The 22,407-nt window shown below is 42.4% G+C and overlaps 3 protein-coding genes across 5 annotated transcripts; 2 read left to right on the top strand and 1 right to left on the bottom strand.

The window, feature by feature from the left end:
- Window positions 1–649: 649 nt before the first annotated feature.
- Window positions 650–9,244, top strand: malt1 (MALT paracaspase 1). 2 transcript variants are annotated; one of them, XM_079270464.1, is made up of 17 exons: window positions 650–872; window positions 1,698–1,864; window positions 2,020–2,141; window positions 2,803–2,950; window positions 3,152–3,330; window positions 3,475–3,571; window positions 3,683–3,730; window positions 4,324–4,347; window positions 4,447–4,491; window positions 4,906–5,109; window positions 5,222–5,399; window positions 5,546–5,617; window positions 5,713–5,840; window positions 6,225–6,374; window positions 7,332–7,489; window positions 7,696–7,821; window positions 8,139–9,244. In XM_079270464.1, the coding sequence occupies exons 1-17, from the start codon at window positions 724–726 to the stop codon at window positions 8,619–8,621; spliced, it is 2,478 nt and encodes an 825-aa protein (XP_079126590.1). In that variant the 5' UTR covers window positions 650–723; the 3' UTR covers window positions 8,622–9,244. The 2 variants fall into 2 exon arrangements, with proteins under 2 accessions (XP_079126590.1, XP_079126591.1); XM_079270465.1 differs by lacking the exon at window positions 3,683–3,730.
- Window positions 9,245–10,589: 1,345 nt separating this feature from the next.
- On the top strand, window positions 10,590–15,368 carry emb (embigin). 2 transcript variants are annotated; one of them, XM_079270287.1, is made up of 9 exons: window positions 10,590–10,694; window positions 12,637–12,714; window positions 12,817–13,000; window positions 13,346–13,431; window positions 13,622–13,758; window positions 13,955–14,110; window positions 14,272–14,389; window positions 14,477–14,507; window positions 14,617–15,368. In XM_079270287.1, exons 1-9 carry the CDS (start codon window positions 10,625–10,627, stop codon window positions 14,675–14,677), a joined length of 921 nt encoding a protein of 306 aa, XP_079126413.1. In that variant the 5' UTR covers window positions 10,590–10,624; the 3' UTR covers window positions 14,678–15,368. The 2 variants fall into 2 exon arrangements, with proteins under 2 accessions (XP_079126413.1, XP_079126412.1); XM_079270286.1 differs by having other exon boundaries at window positions 13,949–14,110.
- A 183-nt stretch (window positions 15,369–15,551) lies between these two features.
- On the bottom strand, window positions 15,552–21,567 carry mrps30 (mitochondrial ribosomal protein S30). The gene is made up of 5 exons (XM_079269994.1): window positions 20,939–21,567; window positions 20,337–20,482; window positions 20,109–20,214; window positions 16,088–16,264; window positions 15,552–15,981 (listed from the first exon to the last, which is right to left on the bottom strand). The coding sequence occupies exons 1-5, from the start codon at window positions 21,552–21,554 to the stop codon at window positions 15,722–15,724; spliced, it is 1,305 nt and encodes a 434-aa protein (XP_079126120.1). The 5' UTR covers window positions 21,555–21,567; the 3' UTR covers window positions 15,552–15,721.
- Between the last annotated feature and the right edge of the window lie 840 nt (window positions 21,568–22,407).

The following is a 22,407-nucleotide window of genomic DNA, read 5'->3' as shown; positions in this document are numbered from 1 at the left end:
AAGACCTATCTTTTTATACCTAGCTTTAAATTTGGAGTAATGTCATACCCTTCGTTTTTAAGATTTAATATTTTTTTTAACATTATTTTTAGCATTTTTCTTAATCTACTGACTTTTAATCTTTTTATTTTGAACATTCCATTTTTTATTGCTGTATTTTTAGTCTTGCAAAATTGTATTAATTTTTTGTTTATTTATTGTTTTTTTTCTATTTGAAGCATGGGACTGAATGTAGCTAAACAACGACGGACAAGGTGACCACTACCCAGAATGCAATGCGCCAAGACGTCGTTGCCTACTGTTATTTACAGTTATTTATTTGAATACGTTTCCCCTCATCTGAACATTGTGTAAAGTATTGAAGGAATGTAAACAATTGAACAGTGAAATGTATCTTAAACTTTGAATTCTCAACAGTAAGGTTCAGTTGTGGAGCATTTCTAGAAAACCTGCAAATGACGATACAATTTGTATTTAAAAATAACGTTTACTTACGGGTGCTTATCTTGACGCATATACAGCCTTTGACAGAGGCAGCCCACAGTTACGTGCGGGGTGGGAGAAACCAAGTCTGTGTAGTAGGCGTATCTGTATCCGTATCACTTTCACAATTTCTTCCAGGAAGTAGACTTTTTGTGTTGAAGGGAAATGTTGTCAAGTGTAAAACCAGTGACTGTAGTCTGAGAGAAACGCGTTGATGGTCAACTCTTCTTGCTGGCCGCCATGTCGGATTCTTTGGACCGGTCCACGAAGATCAACCTGTTGAGGGAGCCGCTTGTGAAGAAGCTCTGTGAGGTGCTGGACAAATCCAGCAATAAAGGATGGCGAAAACTAGGAGAGCTGGTCGGCAACGACAGACGGTTTAAAGTCAGGTAGGCTGACGTTGAGAAGTCAGACTGTAAACTGTATGAAATCACAATGTTATTGTTGTTAAAACAATATAGTGTGTCTGAGTCCAGGAGTAACTGTACTTTAGTTTGGTGAATAAAGTGATGCACTCAATGGCAACATGCTGGATGGTGTCTGCAGCCTTTGAAATGAAATAGCTATTTCTAAGATATATTCTCTCTCAGGAAGGATGTTATAATAGATTATCACAACACAATGTCCTTTCTACAAAGAAAATGCGATAATAATAATAATATAATAACAACAATCAAACGTGTATGCTATTTGCATCTAATTGATGTGTAGGACAGATGAATGAGTGATGCAATTGTTGTAATAGAGCTATGTCTGTTGAGTGAAATAACTTCACACAAGAACAAAAATACATCAAAAAAGATGTGTGTACAAATATAAACAAGCCTTTTTAATAACATCAGGAAATATTATATAGATTTAGTCATTTTCTGCCGTTACTCTTCAGTCCTGTGTTGTGAATTTGTGTGCTGGAGCTAATACCCTATTGTTTATTTTGTGATCATAATTGTATCTACAGTCAGGATTATGAGATAAAAAAATTTAAAAGCACTTAAACCCATAAAGCCATCATCATGATATCACCGAGATACTGTTTATTTTCTGCCCAGCTCTTGCCTGTTTATAAGGACGATATGTTTATGTCTTGATTATCTTCCCCTAAATGCACATAAATATATTGTGAGCCACCGACAACCTGAGGCAAATCCTTGGCCCCAAAAAAAGTTGAATCTGATGTGTGAAATATGACGTCAATGTCCTGCATCGTTCTGCAGCCCAGACGACATGGAGATGTGCTCTCTGAAGGTGCTGGAGCTGGAGGGAAGCCCGAGCCGCACGCTGCTGAGGCTGATGGGAGATCGAGGCTGCACCACGGGTCACCTGGTGGACTACCTTCAAACTCTGGGCAACTCGGAGGCCCTGCAGTGCATGAAACCATCAGGTACAGTAAATATGCACCCATGCTTGTCATCGTGTTCTCACATATCCCAAAATATGGAATGTATGACTCACGTCATGGTGTGGACACTAACAGTATGTTGCCATTCAGTCCATAGTCAGTTTAAAACCAGTGTGACAATTCCCCTAAACGCACAGCCCTGCAGATCCTCATCCAGCCCCAGTCCGTGGCTCTTATATCTGGACACAATCTTCGGCTGAGCTGCCACGCTGTGGGCAAGTCTCTGGTACAGTACCAGTGGTTCAAGACCAATGAAGAGGTGAGCTACGACTCCTCCGCATTCACACACTTCCGACTTTAAAGAAAGTTGTTTGTGATAAACCGCTGCGTTTGTTTATTTGTCGCGGTCATGCTGATATGAGATGTTATCGTAAGTAAGATGCGATCACTATTTTTTTGCGTCATCCCTTCTTCATTCTTCATATGTTTGTGTTAAAGTTGTATCGCTGTGCATCGGTTTCTCTGGAATGAATTCACCAAAACAGTATTGCTTCAGGACTCGAAAGAAATTTCCAGGTGAAACAAACTGCAGTTAATATGCCAGCTTTACAAGTCTGGGCTTGAAACGCTTCTTCATCACTACTTTTCTATTTTTCTAGGTCAGAAACTCAAACAATGGCTGCACATGACTCCATTTAGCATCTGTATAAAAACATGATATTCTGTTCCCCAAAATAACCTAAATATTAGAAAAGATCAATAAAGACTATTTTGTCTTTCCAAGACGTTCACCTGCATTTTACTGCAGTGTAAAGACGTGTGTTAGATGCATAAACTCTGGCCTTCAAAACATGTCTGACTCTCATCCACCTGACACTAGATTTCAGTCTTCACACGGGGGCCGCTGTTTCTCTTATAGGACTGTGATAGTGTTACACTTTGCATGTTGGTAAATGTGATTTACATTTTCACCACCTCAGGTGCCGAACAGCTTCTCCTCAGACCTGGTGATGAGTCCAGTCTGTCTGCAGGACGCTGGCTTTTACATCTGCAGGGTCAACTGTGGAGATAGTTTTGAGTTCAGCCAGTGGGTTCAAGTGGACGTCCTGAATGTCACCGGGTCGTGCGGTAAGATTTTGCAGGTGTTTAAATCTTACCTTCTGCTCCGTGTGCGATGTTTCAGAAATGCATTTGTTGTTTTACGTATTTATTCGTCGAAGGACAGGACAAGTGACTCCTGTGGGAATTGAACCCCTGACTCCAGTGCTTTTGCCGTTGAGAATATAAGAGATAATATAGTAATGATGACTCCTCTCCTTCCACTACCAGGGCAGAGTTATCATTCCTTGGAGGGTCGGCTGAAGTTGGTGATCCAGCCTCAGTCCCAGCGGCTGCATGTTGGGGAAACCCTGCAGGTGGAGTGTGGCGCCGTGGGACGGCCGATCCCTCGGTACCAGTGGCACAGGAACGGAGTCCCGGTACCCAACGCCACAAAGAGGAAACACATGGTGAGGAGAAACAAAGCTGTTACTGTTTCCAAAACTCTACCTCTTGCTTCTTGTTTGGAGCTTCTAGTCGTCAGACGTTACAAGACACGAGCATCAGACTTTTCTTTGTGTGTGTGTGTGTGTGTGTGTGCGCGCGCGCTTCAGATTCCTCACTCGATGGAGGATCACCACGGCAGGTATCGCTGCGAGATCAGCAGCAGCACTGAGAGAATGTGGACCAAAGAAGTCGACGTCGCGATCGGTATGTCACACTTCAGTACATTGAGTTTGTGGCGTGATTACAGTCCAGCAAAACCAGCTCTCGTGTTGTCATGTTTTACGAGTGATTATTTGCTCTGCTCTTGACTGAAAGCACCGAGGATATCTGTCCAGATTTCAGTGGCAATGGAGTGCTCTGAAGGTAGAGTGGAACTGGCGCATGGTGTATTAAAATGGGGATAGCGTAACAATAAGCATGCATGCACATTTTAATCACAGCTCCTTTAACTGCATGTGGGTCATGATCCGGGTTATTGTCACATAAACACGAACCAGCATGAAGGGGTCGATCTCGAGGTCTCACGTGCCTGCATTTTGTTTTGACTTTATGTCGTTAATTTCAAGTCTGTCTTCTACATTTGCCTTATTGTCAACAAACGAAAACACAAAAACCAACAATGAAGTGATCCTCTAACGTAATCCTGGAGTACTGTTTGTTTGAAGAACGGTTCAATGTGTTGAGGAGGAACTCGTGGACAGTGTTGAGAGACGGATGAACGAACTGTTGGTTTTGTCGTATTAATGGGATTTGTTGACAATAAGAAAACCACAGAATAACACCACCTTTAATCTCTAGATTAAACATAATAATGAGTTGATTCAATTGCATGACTGTGACGCCAACCTTCTCTTTGACTAATCCTTCTTTCCTGAATTGATACAATGTCTTTCCAACGTAGACGTAACCATGCTCATCTTATGTGATGGTAACATGTTTGTCTTACTGATTTCTAGATGATGTTTACGCCATTGGAGGAGGTAAGAGTCATCACACTCATCAAGTAATTATACTTATCCATTTCTCTCACACAGAACTTGCCATGATATGCTCTTTTTATTTTGACATTGCAATTTTAGGATCCAGTGACTTTTTCCTGAACAATGTCCCAGATCAACTTCATGGTGAGTGTCTTTTATCACATGTTTGTGCAAGAGTTGGCGAAAAATGTGTTAAAATGTGATCACCGTGTTCTCTGCTGTAGTTTAGTAATTGATATGTCTGATCCAGTTTCTCCACAGTATACATCAACTGTGTCGCTGTTGTGTCCGATACGATCGCGGTCTTTGTTCTGATCTGCCGTCGGTTCCTCTCTCAACATGAACACCAAAATAAAGATGTGATAGCTTTCTCTGATATTTGATGTCCGCAGCTAAACGTGAACAAAAAAAAACAATTTACAGCAGAATAAAATCCAACGACACCAGATAATTAACCCTCTAACAAATACCAACAGAGTTGAATCAACATCTTCTTCTCAGAGACATGAGTTGTTGCCCCCTCCCACAGTGTAACAGTACGCTTCTCTCCCCTCACAGCAACCGACAAAGTGGCCCTGCTGATCGGCAACCTGTCTTACCAAAACCACCCGCAGCTCAAAGCTCCCATGGTGGACGTGTACGACCTCGCCAACCTGCTGCGGCAGATGAACTTCCAGGTGGTGTCGCTGCTCGACCTCACGGAGTCGGAGATGAGAAACGCTGTCGAGGAGTTCCTGTTGCTGCTTCACAAGGGAGTCTATGGTGCGTTGAGACCGTGACATACCCGAGGATGGGTCTAGATTGCGCTAGGACCAGAAATGTTCACATGAATTGTGTTGTTGGTCGATTGAAATGCTCACTTCACCTCCTTTAGGTCTGCTGTACTACGCTGGTCACGGATATGAGAACTACGGCAACAGCTTCATGGTGCCGGTAGACGCACCAAACCCGTACCGGTCGGCCAACTGTTTATGTGTGCAGAGCATCCTGAAACTGATGCAGGAGAAGGAGACGGGCCTCAATGTTTTCCTGCTGGACATGTGCAGGAAGAGGTGAGTCAGTGGGTCATTCCTGTGAGTTTATTACGTTTAAAATGTTACATAGAGAAGTTAAGACTACATGTAGGTGGAAGAGTGTTTGTTATTCTCTCCAGTATTTATTTATCGCCTTGGTTTGTATCTTTTTTTTATCTTTCCAGGAATATTCATGATGACAGCGCTCCAAACATTGTCCTGAGGGTGACGGCAAACATCGTCTTTGGATACGCGACGTACGTTTGAATCGTCTAAAATGAATGTCGCGCTTTTTTTGTTTTGTTTTCAAGAGCATCTAAAATGTTTCGTTCTTCGATTTCTGGCTGCTCAGGTGCCAGGATGCCGAGGCCTTCGAGCTGAGCTCCAGCGGCTTCACCAACGGTGTGTTTGTCAAGTTCTTGAAGAATCGTCTCCTAGACGATGAGAAGATCACCGTGGTGCTGGACAGAGTCGCTGAGGGTGAGAGAGGAAGAGAAGCGCAAGAGATGACGACACACGTGGCCCTGAGAGAAAGACTGATGCAGATAACGATATATGTCACGTGTGCAAAATTACGATTATTTACTGTAGTCTTGATTTCTTCAAATTCAAATGTGACTGAGTAGATTATTAGGTTACCGTGACAAATTTAAAAGACCATTTTGCAGTTTATGAAGTTGATCGTGTTACAGATAAGTGTGTTTGCCACAGGAATTGTTTCAGTTCGTTTTTCAATAGAAGACTAAAATAGGTTAAATGCTTAAATGCTTCAACTCATGTAAAGGAGCTTTTAATATGTTGTGGAGGTGATACAGTCAACACAGGCTGTTGTTGAACATATGATTTATACTTTTTCGTGTCCAGACATGGGTCAGTTTGACGCTACGAAGGGCAAGCAGGCTCTGGAGATCCGCAGTAGTCTGTCAGAGAGGAGAGCGCTGACCGATCCTATCCTGCCCGGCGACAGCGCCGATCTCGCTCACGCTCACAGCCTCCAGTGGGCAAAGGCTCACGGTGAGTAGACAACGCAAACTTGACTTTTTAAATGTTTGTTTAGCACGTGTTGTCTCTGTGCTGGGAAGCCCCCATTAGCTCACTGCAGCTCTGTATTGCACGCTCAGTCAAATGTTGACTTTGGTCGATGCTGATTAAACACACAGTGCTCCCTCTGTTATACACACCTGCACACATGGAGGGCTTCCCAAGACAACAGCACACGAGTGACAAACACCGGATGACAGCATGATCAGCCAATAAATATTTGTTTATGGAGAAGCCAGGAAGGAAAATAGCATTTCTTCTCGTGTTTTTTTTTTTTGATCATTCCAACCAGATAGACTTTTTGGCTTGTGACCCCATTGAATTCAGTAATGTGACCCTCTTATTATCACAGGTTATGGCTTCAGTTATGAACAAACAGTTCAACCAAATACTTATTTTTCCTTCTCAGATTATTTATTTTGAGAGCTCCAGCGTTTCACAAGAAAATGTTGAGAAAAGTCAGAAAAATAGACATTTCCTGTTTTATTTTCTATCGTATTCCTGAAATCGTCGATATGATTTATCTTGAGGCAGGTTGGGGGACCACGACCCTCAGGCTGGGAAGTGCTGCTGTACAAGATTTTAAGATTCAAGGACTTTTATTTTTCCTTTTGTGACTTTTTGTGCAAATTAACAAGCAAGTTTAGAAGTAACTCACCATTTCTGAGCTAATGATTTCAGAAAATATTCTATGCAGCGCCTCTACTGGATGTGCAGGCAAACACAAGACAAAAAGTTAAACAAACACACACAAAGTGGATGTTTCTTATGATAAATCAATAAATATAAAGTTATTCCTTAGAACCCTGTTACAAAAAAAAGCCTATTTAAAATGACACGACATGAGAGCTTTTGAATGGAGCATGACGAACAGCTGATGTTTTTTAAATCAATCGTAGAACTTGAAATGTTTTTCCTTTGTTATTCCAGAGCTCCCTGAGAGTATGTGTCTGAACTTTGACTGCGGGGCTCAGATCAAGTTGGGCTTCGCTGCGGAGTTCTCCAACGTGCTCGTCATTTACACCCACATCGTTAAGAAGCCAGAGGACATGTCCTTCTGCCAGGCTCACGTCACCGACTTCTCACAGGTTAATATGTTGTCATGAACACTGGTTATTAAGCAGGCAATTTCTCATCTGTCCTACCAATCTAACAGGAACCTTGTAGGGAAATTGATTCGAATTTACTTTTTCCCTTCAGACTTGAGGGAACACAAAATACCTGGGCGTGTGCACATATGTTTGTGAGTTTGTGCAAACTGTAATCGGCCACCTGCTTCTTTTCCTCACTGCAGGACCTTGATGTTGATCCTAAAGAGATGAACAGAGAGACTCCAGAGGAGACGGGGATCTACCTTCTGTCCAGCAACCTGCCGCAGCACTGCCTCTACACCAGAGTCAGCGCACTGCAGAAGCTCAGGGTAAAAACTCAACAAGGCCTTCTGGCATTAAATACTGTGTTTAGCCTAACCTCTTTATAAACGGAACAACAGCTATTTTGGTATTTTTCAGTTTCATGCTCTGGGCTCCATGAACGTCTGTACGAAATTTCACAAATTCACAATTCTTTCACAAAAAAGAACCACGCTGCTACTGTGGATAAAAACGTTTTAGGCAATATTTTACTTCTCATTCCTTCATTCGTGTTCCGAGAACACGTGTCCATCCTGAAAGTATTTTGTGAAGTTACACATTGAATTTCTTAACACTGTTTCTCCTCTAACCCCACCTCCAACAGGAGGAGCTGGTCTTCACCGTGTGCCTCCAGGGCACCTTCACCGCCATGGATGACGAATCCGTCCACTGGACCAAAAGCATCAACATCGGCAAGCCACTGATCGCCCGACTGGACCTGAACCGGGGCGTGCGGCGAAATAGCTGCCTGCAGACCTGCATGATGCCCCACAGCCCGTCCCACAGCCCCTGCCACAGCCCCGGGCCCGAACACCACCTCCACCTCAAGTCGCACCAGGCCCAGGACTACAACCGCCTGTCCCCGCAACACCACTACCTGGACGTCTATGAGCACCAGGGAGCAGCAGGAGGCTGTGGGGATTCCTTCTACGACAACGTCGGCCAATCTCGCTGTGAGCCTGCGTACGACTCGGCTGGTGGGCTTTCGAGCTCGCCGGGGAGGCTCAGCACCCCAATAGAGACCACCGACGACATCCACGAGCTGCAGACTGTGTTCATCAACAGTCTGCAGCTTCAGCAGCAGTGAAAGCTTTCAAGGTCTAACGTTGTATCTGGAATACTGCTGCTCTTTCTGTGACATGTTGTGACTTAATACCATTTTTTAAAATATTATATTCATCCAGTTATTAACGAGAAGCCGTACACTGACCTTTATACAAAAGTTTTAAAGAACAGTGTAAATACATGTTAGGAAGACTGAAAAAGTGTGCTTGAGTAAACGTGGATAATTGAGGTGTCGATCTGCCAATATTTATCTGAGGAAGCGCAAAGATACTGGATGGTAACTGTCAAGATCAGACATGTCTTTTCACAGCTGGAATTGTACCTCTTACAGATGTTTGTTTAAGAATATGAGCGAAATGTGGACAGATGGAAGTGGCATTAAAGATCAAGATAAGGGCTGAAGGGATCTACACATAGCAACATCTGTTCATGTAACTAGTCTAAAAAATGATTTGTAGTCGGGGGAAATATCAAAGACGTTTTGTAATATAATTAACCAGAGGAGAGAAAGTGATCGTTAAAAACAATCCTTCAGATTAAAAACCTCAAGCCACTTTCCACACCGTTATCGTTCTTCTGTCTTATCCCCCTCAGGATGTCAGTAGAAGGCCTCTCTGTGATGACTTACCTCCACCAGCTGCCTCTCCTGCTCTAATGTCAGCGGCTCCTCTTACAGCCTTGTTTAGTCTCAATCTGCTCCTCGGTGAACTGTGAAACCTTCCAAAAGAGTTCCACTCGGTGATTTTCGTGCTGGGAATTAAAGGCACCGTTCACTTTATTATCCCCGACAAGTTCATGAAGCTGCTTCTGGATTGTCCACTGCACACTTGATTGACCTTATTCCTGAGGTTTGAGTTCAGCATTTGTAACATGTGAGAAGGTCACTATGAGAACCTCAATGGGCCGGTAGGCACAGACAAAATGTGCTGCTCAGTCCTACTATGGATTCATTTCTCCATGAGACAATGTGGCAGAATTAATCTTCTATCATAAGAAACCACATTACGTGTCTGTGTCAAACCCTGCAGGATGCAGCATGAGCAAAAGAAATGGCTCCACCCTTATTTTCACGCAGTATTTATTCCCGTCAGGCTGAGACAATTTGTTCGAGGAACTACTTCTTCAGAAACGAGGAGGAAAGAGGTGAAAGGGAAGTTGACAAATAAGCGTAAAGACAGAATGGAAATGTACCAATGTGGACAGAAAGGAGAATGGCACAAAAACAATATAGAACAATACAACTTAATTGAAGGAGGATGTGTGATGTAGAGAGAACTGTGCACTTGTTTAGCCTGTGAATGCATGATTCAATAGTCTTGAGTCATGCATTCACAGGCTCTGTATTGAATCACATGAGGGTGTTTAACTCAGTGTTATGATAAATATTGCTCATGGGGGTTGTTTCTAGGGTTGGAGTATACACACAAGCAGAAGCATTGAGTTACTCAAGTAGATGTGAAATTATTTTTGTTGAAATCTGCTCTCGAAAATTGGCTCTTTTGACATCTACTTGCTTTTACGTAGAGTTCATCATCTAAAATCGACTTCAGACAAAAGTTTTGGTTTTGGAGCATGTTCAAAAAAGTTCAAATGTATGAAAAAGCAAATGAGCTCCGGTAGCAGTCGCTGTGTTTTCCACTCATGGCTGTTTTCATGAGGGCCGGCAGGTCGTGTCCTCTCACATAACACCATAGGGAACCTTGAAGAAAGCTCCCACAGTAGCAACATAATAGCAGAACATTGTATTCACACAGAGAAAACATTACGCTTCAAAGCACAGGAGTGTTTATTTCAGCATGTTCTGCTCATGCATAGCGGTGCAGGACAGTACATTGTGGAGATATGAACCCTGTCTGATTGAATAATGGATGGAGTCAGCCCTCTACAGGCTGCAGGGTGATATCATTGCTGCGTCACTTGTGCAGCTGAGGGAGGAGGAGGGGTGGGTGGTGTTTTTTAGACGATGCAGCAGGCAGAGAGAGGAGTGAGAAACCTGCCTGCAGAGAGGACAGAGGGACAATAATCATGTCAGCCTCCTGGAAGCAGCTCCTTTTTCAGATCCTCGTCCTCGTCTCCTGCAGACGCATCAATACAAGTAAATGACAGTTTGGGTTTCATTTTGGCTGAGTGCGGCTGTGTTAAAACCTTTTTCTGCCTTCTCATTTCCCCATTAAATGATCTGTAACCTTGGGAGCAGTTGGAGAGAATGTCATTGGATTGCCACACCATCATGTACTTCTGTATCCACCACATTTCGGATTGTGAGTTGCAGATAGTCGATGTTTATTTTTTATTGTAACAGGACCCTGAAACTCTACATTAAAACCAAGAACATGTACCTATTAAAGGATTTAAAAAAAATTATTTAAAAGTTTGTTCAACTGGCAAATTTATAATCACATTTTGAATGCATTATGTTCACTCATCGTACATTTACCATTGCCTTTGGCTAAACTCAGTTACCTTTACTGTTAAGATTAAAGGTTTGAAGATTATTTTGTTTAAATAGCACATTTTTATAATACCACTGCAAATTCAAAGAGGATAACTTTTTTGATCTTATTTTGTCTTTTTCTCCTGCCATTAAGATATATTAATTTATTTGTTTTTGTTTAGTTTAGCTTATATATATTTTACCTTCATCATTTTGAGTCAACAATAACTTTGGGCTGCACCTCTTTGTATAAAAAGTGCAATGTGAAGATTTTTAATGCATATCAAGAACACAGAATTACCATTGCAACCACCTAATGCAATCTACCAACCACAGAGTGCAACCAAACAAGCAGCTAGTGCAACCAAACAACCAGCTAGTGCAACCTAACAACCAGCTAGTGCAACCTAACACCCTGCTAGTGCAACTTAACAATCAGCTAGTGCGACCTAACACCCTGCTAGTGCAACTTAACAATCAGCTAGTGCAACCAAACAACCAGCTAGTGCAACCTAACACCCTGCTAGTGCAACTTAACAATCAGCTAGTGCAACCAAACAACCAGCTAGTGCAACCTAACACCCTGCTAGTGCAACTTAACAATCAGCTAGTGCGACCTAACACCCTGCTAGTGCAACTTAACAATCAGCTAGTGCAACCAAACAACCAGCTAGTGCAACCTAACACCCTGCTAGTGCAACTTAACAATCAGCTAGTGCAACCAAACAACCAGCTAGTGCAACCTAACAACCTGCTAGTGCAACCTAACAATCAGCTAGTGCAACCTAACAACCAGCTAGTGCAACTTAACAATCAACTAGTGCAACCTAACACCCTGCTAGTGCAACCTAACAATCAGCTAGTGCAACCTAACAACCTGCTAGTGCAACTTAACAATCAACTAGTGCAACCTAACAATCAGCGAGTGCAACCTAACAACCAGCTAGTGCAACCTAACAATCAGCTAGTGCAACCTAACACCCTGCTAGTGCAACCTAACAACCTGCTAGTGCAAACTTAACAATCAGCGAGTGCAACCTAACAACCAGCTAGTGCAACCTAACAACCAGCTAGTGCAACCTAACAATCAGCTAGTGCAACCTAACAACCTGCTAGTGCAAACTTAACAATCAGCGAGTGCAACCTAACAACCAGCTAGTGCAACCTAACAACCAGCTAGTGCAACCTAACAACCAGCTAGTGCAACCTAACAATCAGCTAGTGCAACCTAACAACCTGCTAGTGCAAACTTAACAATCAGCGAGTGCAACCTAACACCCTGCTAGTGCAACCTAACAATCAGCTAGTGCAACCTAACACCCTGCTAGTGCAACCTAACAACCTGCTAGTGCAAACTTAGCAAGTGCAACCTAGCAAACACCTAGAAACACCCTCATAAAGGTTGTTGTCATAACCCTGACAACAACAACTCTAAACATCAAACATAGCAATGCCTGAGCAATGATCAATAATATCCTAACAACGACCGCTTTCCTTACAGACAACTTATCAACACCCAAGTTAGAACTTGCTTCTTATTATGAATACTGATGGTTAGTGCTACATTTTTAGTTTGTGTGTTAATTTTTCGTTTTCATGTCAGAGACACCTGGTCCGACGCCCCCACCACTGGTCCCCATCACCTCCCTGTCAACAGATGAAAGGAGCGCTTCTCTTGAAGGTAGCTGTTTTAAAGTCTTAGTATAATGGCAGAGAGTGTTTTATCCGGTCATGATGTTCATTCTGAATTTCCATTGTGTCCGTGCTTCAACTCTTCATGCAGGTGAAAGTCACACGGAGAAAGTTGAACTGTTGAATCCTGTCAATCTATCACTGGCGTGTACCTGGACAGGCAACCAGAACAAATTGCCAAACATAACTGGGTTCTGGAGAAAAGATGGGGATGAAGTTGAGAACAGCCAAGTCACAGTGCAACTGGAGGGCGATCAGTATAAACTCAAACGAGTGTGAGTACGCATGTTCATGATTCCATCCATCAGCTTAAAATCATACATTGTTTATCATAAATTGGCTGTCTTGATAGGTAAATACCCGTATCCACTGTGTGCTGAGTTGTCTGATCATTTTATTCATGCATGTGTGCATCATGCTGTACAATAAAAGTTAATAGCCATTCTTATATTTCATACAACTAAAATGTATGTTTTAATGTACAGCAGCTTGAGAATTTAAGTTGGATGTCTCAAAACTGGCTTTTATCAGCTTGCAGTCCAAATCTGTGACTTTATAGCACATTATCTACAGACCTTTTTAAAATAACATTCACACTTAATAAATGTTTTGCTTCACAGGTTCAGCATCGTCAGTGAAGAAAGCCTCGGGAGTTACTCATGCGTGTTTGGAAGTGAAGAAGCAACAATAGAGTTTGTTTTGGCTGGTACAGATCACATCCTTTCATGAGTATATGTGTGTATATACAGTATATATGTATAAATATAATCTTACATTTTCCAGCCAGCATTTGTGTTGTTATCAGCTTGTTCCTTTCATAATGAACGTCAATATTTACATCATGCAGAACAAACAATGCCCTTTTTCTCATGATCTTTTTCCTTGTTGTCCACGAGCTCCACAGATCGGTGAGGTGCGAGATAAGCCGATAGTCAGCTATGTGGGGGACTCTGGGGTGATTGCATGTAAAATGGCGGAAACCAAACCGAAACCCATCACCTGGAACTGGTACAAAGCAAATGGCACAGACAAGGTGGGTGAGCTGCTCTGAGCCTTCATATCGATTTGCGTCAAATACCTGAAAACACCTGTGCAGGTGTGTCTAAACTCAATCTGTATCGATGGAATATTTTCAATTAATTGAATTGAATTATTTAGTTTTTTCACTTTGAAAGATTGTGAACACATTTATGTGCCTCTGACCCATTCGATATTTGATCCAGGAGCAGATCTTCGCCGTTGCAGAGCCTCTTCGCTATGAGATCAAAAACGAAGAGCGGAAGACCAAACTTGTGGTGCACAACCTGACGGAGGCTGACGGAGGCCTGTATTACTGCGGTGCGGTGTACGCCATCAGCACCGCGATGAGCCACGTGCAGCTGAAGGTGAGACATTACAAGTTACTAAGTACATGAACCCAATTACTGTGTTTAAGTACAATTGAGTACAATTTGAGGTACTTTCACTTGACTTGGGTGTTTGAAGTGGAGGTTGTTTTGAATGCAGGACTTTTACTGAACACGTCTCCCCCCCCCCCCTGCTGCAGGTCATCAGCTTCCAGGAGCCCCTGAAGCCGTTCATTGCCATCGTGATCGAAGTGATCGTCCTGGTCGCCGCCATTCTGCTCTACGAGAGATGTCAGTCCAAGAAAGACTACACAGCAGGTAGTCAGACAGTAAACCGATACTCTTGTGTGTTTTATGTGTACTGCACGTGGTATTTTAACTTGAAATGATCTGCCGTATTCTCAGGAAATGGGACCATTGACCAAACAAATACAATGTGAGTACTATGGGAATGGTGCTGAGTTCGCTAAAGAAGTATATATTTTTTAAGTTTAATGTATTTATTTGTAGTTTTTAATGATGTATATTTTGTATTCCCTCATCAGGACTCAGGGAGAAAATAGCGAACCAGAGGAGAGTTCTTCAGTGAGACAGCGGAAAATTTAAAAAAGCTTCTTCAACACTGTTGACATATTTTGATTATTTTCAAATGTGATTTGAAGCTTTAAATTCAAAATCTCAGCAACTATTCTGTACGTGTGTTCACAAAAACAAAGTGCAATAACCACCACTTAATAACCGTCAGTGCCCACATCCTGTGGAAAAAACTGACACGCATCACACCTCTCTCAAACAGGAAGTGCATTTCTTGCTTTTTGCTTGCTTCTCTTATCTTCTGTTATTAATGTGTTATGGTTTGTGAGCAGTGCCTTACAGCGTAAAAAAAACAACCACTCCCATAAGCGTTCATACTGTGCTTGCAACAATTTTGCACTTTGTCCTTGTAGTGAACATGCTGTAATGCCATAATAGCGTGTATATCAAGATATTTCATCATATATGCAAGCGCTTGTGTGTTCTTCATGTTAATGTATCAGAAGATGGTCAGAAATGGTCATTTTTCACCCGAATCATGACTTCAACCGTCTGTAGCTGTTAACCTGAACATGTCACTGTGAGTGTAAGCATGCAAATTAAAAATACACAATGCCTGAAACCACTATCAAAGCCGTTGCGTTAGCCGAAATGGAGATGGAGCTCACTTAAAGGGCAACACCACCAATTTTCTGTCCACAGGGCTTGTTGAGAACTACTGCACATAAGAAATGAAGTTGTAAAAACCCATATGTGGCTCCAGAGGGACAAGGAGGAAGAATATGTGGAATAAAAGACACCTCTGGTTCTGCTGCATTGACTCTGATCCTTTTTTCTCAAGTCCAATGTTACAGGAGGGCAATGTCAGTGAAGTAAGCGTGTGTATGAGTGAAAAGATGTCTTATTAATGTTGGCACTGACAAACACACAAGTGTCAATCTGAAAAGCATGATTTTATTTTTGCATAAATAGGCTACAGTCTGCACATTAATAATACTCAGTTTTCATACTCACGAGCCTGCTTATCACTAACGTTTCTGCGTTTTTGAACATTACATTTTATACAATCTGACAATGAGGGCTCTTTAGAAGCTCGTCCTCTTGATTTACGAACGTCTACGGCCGGTTCATGAGGAACTGAACCAGAAGCTTGACGACGTCATCGTTCAGCCCGACCACCGCTCCGTCCTGCACGCTCTCGTACAGCCGCAGGCTCTCGGTGCCCCACAGGAGGTTCTTCCTGGGGTTGTTGGCGTCCGTCTCCACAGAGAGGGCCACCGTGTTGAGCTGGTAGCAGAAGAAGGAGAAGAAATGTCCGTCTGTGATCACAGCCTGGGACACAAAAGGCCTGGTGACGTCCTCGTGGTTCCAGAAACCTACAGAGGTGAGAGAGGGAAGTTAGACCATCAGCTGTTTCTCCTCTCTTCAGTAAAAGTCCACTTGTGTGTGTGTGTGCATCTCTTTGCTGCGTTGATAACTCACCCTGGTACATGGCCTGAGCTCCTGTCCAGGCGAAGAGGCTGGCGATTGCATTGGCTCTGAGGAAGACCTCCACCTGATCAGACTGCTGCAGCCGAGCCATCCGGTCTCTGTGGTACCGGTCGGGCACCAGGTGGAACTGAGTCTGACCGTAGCATGCCGGGTCCGGTACCTTGGCACCTGTTGATGAGACCAAGAGGACAGGGCACAGTTGAGAGAGGAATAAAACAACGTGCTTCAAATATTTTCCCCAGTTTAAAATTACCTTTTTTAAAAATATTTCTCAATCTCTGATTGATACTAAATTATGAAATCTGTTCGATGTAAACGACTAAGATGGACCGTCTTTGCCAGAAAAGGCCGGAGCTGCAACGCTTAGTTGATTGAAAGAGAATCAATCAGCAGGCCAAGTCAATTTTCAAGCCAAAAATGTAAATATTTGATCGTTTCAGCTTCACAAATATTAGAATTTGCTGCTTTTCATTTTCATACATCATAGTAAAGTGAATATCTGTGGATTTTAGGCTGTTGGTCAAACAAAACAAGAATAACTCCGGGGAGACTTGATGCCCATTTTTCATGTTTTTCTGCTGTTTTTATTGACCAGAAGATTAACTGATTAGCCGACGACACAGTCGGCGGCACCACCTAAATACTGTGCAACCTTCTTTTATGAGTTTACTGAACTGCTGTCTGTAATCTGTATTGATTTTGACTGTGTTGTTATTGTTGGTGATTTTAATATCCATGTTGATAATCCCCAGGACAGAGAGTCTATAGAACTATGTGGTGTCCTTGATAACTATGATCTGACTCAGCATGTGACAGGACCCACCCACAACAGGGGGTACACTCTGGACCTAATCATCACCAAAGGTGGAAACATTTCCAAGGTTGCTGTGACTGATGTTCCACTCTCTGATCATTTCTGTGTTTTCTTTGAGAGTGCAATCTCCTTGCACACAAATGTCCAAACCAAGGTTGTGACAAAGCGTTACATCTCTGAAAACACCAGTGAACTATTTATTCAGAAGTTCTCCTCCACACCAGCCCTCTCTTGCCTCTCAGTCAATGAGCTTGTAGATGGCTTCAATTTTAAAGTTAAAAATATTATTGATGCCATTGCACCCACTAAAGTGAAGGTTGTCTCGGGTAAGCAAAGATCTCCTTGGAGAAATGCTACGCTGGTCAAAATAGAGAAACGAGAGTGTCGGAAAGCTGAGCGCAGGTGGCGAAAAACTAATCTCCAGGTTCACTGTGACATCTATAAAGAGAGACTTCGCAATTATAATTTGGAACTTAGAAATGCAAGGCAGTCATTCTTCTCTGACATCATAACCAACAACAAGAACAATACACGCGCCTTATTTGCTACCGTCGACAGCTAACAAACCCTCCAGTGTCGGTAGCTGCTGAGCTCCAATCCACCTGGGCATGCAATCAATTTGCCTCCTTTTTTACTGACAAAATTCAGAAAATTAGACAAGCAGTCAGTGCCTCCACACCAACCACAGGATATGTGTTGTCCCGATCTCTGAATAACATCCATTCAAATATCATGACACAATTTCATTCAATCGACCGTAGAAGCCTAGAAGACATTATACAACATCTGAAGTCATCCTCCTGCTGCTTGGATATTCTACCAACACACTTTTTCAAAAATATTTCAAACTGCATGACCACTGATCTCTTACATATTGTAAACACATCCCTTCTCTCAGGTGTCTTCCCACAAGCCCTAAAAACTGCAGTTATTAAACCTCTCCTAAAGAAGGCTATTTTAGACTCCGCAACGATGAAAAATTATCGGCCAATATCAAACCTCCCATTTTTAAGTAAAATAATTGAAAAAGCGGTTTTCCAACAGCTGACCAACTTCTTGGCCGTAAATAACTGCTTTGATGTTTTCCAGTCAGGCTTTCGACAGCACCACAGCACTGAAACTGCTCTTGTTAAGGTTTTCAACGACATCCACTTAAACATAGACAATGGCAGAAGTTCAGTCTTAGTGTTACTGGATCTCAGTGCTGCATTCGACACGGTCGACCATGCCATACTCCTAGAAAGACTAAACATCTGGGTGGGACTCTCTGGCACAGCACTTAACTGGTTTGAATCCTACTTGAAGGACCGAGAATACTTTGTGTCTGTGGCTGATTACACATCAGAGCTGACTAAAATGACATGTGGTGTTCCCCAAGGTTCAATACTGGGGCCTCTTCTGTTCAACATCTACATGCTTCCACTAGCTCAGATTATGGAAAGCAACAAAGTGTGTTATCATAATTATGCAGACGACACACAAATCTACATAACTATGTCACCAGGGGACTATAATCCCATACAAGGGCTGGGTAACTGCATTGAACAAATCAACATCTGGATGTGCCAGAATTTTCTTCAATTAAACAAAGATAAAACAGAAGTAATTGTTTTTGGTACCAAGGATGAACAATTGAAAATCACCGCTCAGCTTCAGTCACTGATGTTAAAACCCACAAACCAAGCCAGAAATCTAGGTGTAGTTATGGATTCAGACCTCAACCTGAACAGCCATATCAAGACAATTACAAAATCAGCCTATTATCACCTGAAGAATATATCAAGGATTAGAGGACTTATGTCTCAACAGGATTTGGAAAAACTTGTCCACGCATTTATCTTCAGCAGACTGGACTACTGTAACGGTGTGTTTACAGGTCTCTGTAAAAAGTCCGTCAGAACGCTGCAGCTGATTCAGAACGCTGCAGCTCGAGTCCTCACTAAGACCAGGAGGGTGGATCACATCACTCCAGTTCTGAGGTCTTTGCACTGGCTTCCTGTCCAACAAAGAATTGACTTTAAAATCCTACTGTTGGTTTACAAAGCACTGAATGGTTTAGGGCCAAAATACATCTCTGATCTGCTGCTACCTTACGAACCATCCCGACCCCTCAGGTCGTCTGGGACCGGTCTACTTTCTGTTCCCAGAGTCAGAACAAAACATGGAGAAGCAGCGTTCAGTTTTTCTGCTCCACATATCTGGAACAAAGTCCCAGAAAGCTGCAGGTCTGCTGAGACCCTCAGCTCATTTAAATCAAGATTGAAGACTTTTCTGTTTGCTGCTGCCTTTAATTGAACCACATTCAATTAATATATTAATCAATTTCCTGCATTTCTGCATTTTACTACTGCATTTTATTTCTTACACTGTTCTTAATTGCTGTTAAATCTCCTTTTGCCTTATGTTTTGATGTTTTTAATGGTTTTAAAAGGACTGCACAATATATCGCCATTTCCTCCGGGGCCGAGTTTGTGCAAGGCGTACACTATAAAACGCAGATCGGCAGAGATCTTTTCCAGACGTGGTTTGTGTGCGAGTAATTGCAGAATTGCGGCAGTGTATGGTTGATTGCGTGCAGCGTAATGTCTCAGGGAGACATCAATTATTGTTTCAATGTATGTTTTAAATCTCCTTTACTTTTTACGACTGAATTTTATTTCTTACACTGTTTCTTTAATTGTTTTTAAATCTCCTTTTCTTTTGCCTTATGTTTTGATGCTTTTAATGGTTTTATGTGAAGCACTTTGAATTACCTTGTTGTTGAAATGTGCTATACAAATAAACTTGCCTTGCCTTGCCTCTAGAAATGATTGAATGCAGCTGCTGCATAAACAGGAACGGGTTAATGATCAATGGAAACAGGATAACTTGGAATGCAACACACAACTGAAAGTCCCAGGCTACAGCTGTTAGCATCATTACACTTTATTAGACCAGTATAAATGCTATGAGAAAAACACCAAAGCAGTGTTTGCTTTGAGTAATGGTTTCTCCCGAAACAAGAAAAACAACCATCTCATAGAGAACATTACAGCCGGTTACAGCTGCACGTTGGCGCCCTCTAGTGGCAGCAAGACAGAACTGAAACATGTTAAATGTAGCCAGAACACAACATGCTCAATTGATCTTGTTTTGGCTGCTTCAAAACTACACATCAGTAAGAGAAGTAAGACCGATGTCACTGCTCTCTTGCGTTACCTGTAAAGATGCCGTTGTCGTACTGCCTTCTGAACAGAGGCAGCAGGTCCGGAGCAAACGTCACCTCTGGAACATCGGCTGCATAAGAAGCCTCCAGCGGGGTGAACTAAGAGAAATCAAAAACAACAAAAATGGGTAAGAAGAAAAATCACATGAATGCTTGACATTAAACGGCACCTATTAATGATATATATATATATATCTAAAAGGTTTGGGAATGACATCCACCTGTTGCAGTTGTTGGGTTATCCTGATCTGACAGTGCGGTTGGTCATCGATCTGGAACCTGGTTGGCTCTTGTCGGCCTCTCCGGTGCCCCTTTGGGATGATTCTCTGTCCTCTCCTCCAGTAGAAGTTTACCTGGGGAGCAATATCTGATAGAGAAACACACAAAATATGACTTACAGAAGTCAAATAGTTATGGAATGAATGCAAAAATAATACTATTGTGATCTAGAACTATGAAGGACTTTGGTTTATGTATCTTGATAATTAACGTTTTGGGGGAGTTTTTTTGAGTATCAAAAGCACTGAAAAGCAGATTGTATTTTTGCCAACATATTTATTGGTCAGATTGTTCATTATTTAAATCATACATTTGGAAATTTTACAGCAATCAAAACACATTATTGGTGTTGAATGAGAAATATAAATAACCTGCTCTATTTGATCAGTAAAAATAAAGGATAAAAACATTGTTTACATTCACAATGTTGTCACAAATGTAGTTTTGAAAGGAGGCACAAAGGCCTGCAATGTATGGTTTAATTGTGCCAAAATGGGTGGAAGGGCAGCTTAAGATAGACTGGTGTCAAATGAGGGATTCATACCCAGACTGGCGAGGCGGAGCAGTGGGTTGTATGTGGCCAGACTGAAGGTGAGTCCAGTCACCAGGTTTCTCAGAAAAGGTCCAACCATCTGCTCCTGCTCTCTGTACAGGAAAGGTGCGCGTTTCTTAATGTGCCAGTGCTCCTGTAAAATCACACGAATGACCAAGGAGCGGATGTCCGCGAACGCATCGCTGTCGATCCCCGGTAGAGTGGTGTGAGCTGCGGCTGGAGGAGAGCTCTCCTTCTCCTCCGCCTGGGTCTTCCTATCCGGGCCCAGGGTGAACCTCTCTGGCAGGCCTGGGATATATGCGGTCTTGGTGAAGTGCTGGTACCATCTGTCTGCGTTCCGTGCGAAAGTCTGAGGATAAACCACAAATTTCTTCCGCTGGATGCGAGTGATGAGGGAGAGCTTCTCCTCCACGGGAGAGCCGCATATCTTCTTTACCTGGTCCTCGACCTGTCGCACGCGGGCACATTTGCTTTTAGCCGTGAGGGAGGAGACGATGGTGGGATACGCGGGCTCCTTTACCGCAGCCTCGGTGTGGGCAAGCCTTTGGTTTCTAAGCGGGGGCAGTTTTTTAGGGAACAGCAAGGGCAGCCGTGTGCGGGCCGCCATGTTTCTTGTATGACTTTACTTCAAACTTGTTCTTCCGTTGACATATGCGCCGCTAGTCTCCCCCAACATCGCCCCCTGCTGGACGAAAAGTCATAACAGAAATACATGTCCATATTCGACAGTATTTCAGTTGTCTCAATAATCAACTCCTATGTATGAACTGAGAAACTTAAAGTTATTATTATGGTCAATTTAATTTACGGCCATTTTACATGTTTTACTTTTATAAAGCTAATGTTTATCATTTGATGTGAAATTGTCAACTTTGATGGTCAGTAAATTATGTTATACGTGTTTTTCGCCTGGTTCCAACAATATAAATAAAATTACACATACATAAATGGCCCTATATGCGCAAATACCACCATATAAATAAATATATGGTAAATGATAACTTTATACTTATCTAAGGGCGTGTTGTTTGTTTCTCAGCAAACAAGGTGCGGAGGTTGTATTGATCCGGGTTCCTGCTCGTACAGGCATGCTGGAAAATGAAAGAATGGACAAATTAGCCAAACAAGCTGTTAAATAAAGGAGACAGATACACATATTGATCTTTAAGAATCAGAAGGAAAGGTAATTGTACAATTCAAAATAGGGGAGGTAATAAAAAACAGGAGACAGTCATTACTTGGTTAAGAATAGGGCACAGTAATCTGTAGAGTACACTTCACACTTCAGGGAAGCATCCAACCGTTTCCTGAGATCATTGTCAGGTACTAGAAACTGAAGAGCATGTGCTGGTTAGTTGTATGTAGCAGATACGAATCACAGGGAAATGTAACTTAACATGTTGGTCACTGTAGGAGTTAACTAACTCCAGAAGATGGCAGTAGTGCAACGCTACGGATGC

This window comes from Melanostigma gelatinosum (assembly GCF_949748355.1).
Source record: "Melanostigma gelatinosum genome assembly, chromosome: 6".
NCBI lineage: Eukaryota > Metazoa > Chordata > Actinopteri > Perciformes > Zoarcidae > Melanostigma > Melanostigma gelatinosum.
The sequence above is the reverse complement of the archived record's forward strand: the minus strand, read 5'-3'. Positions and strand labels throughout refer to the sequence as shown.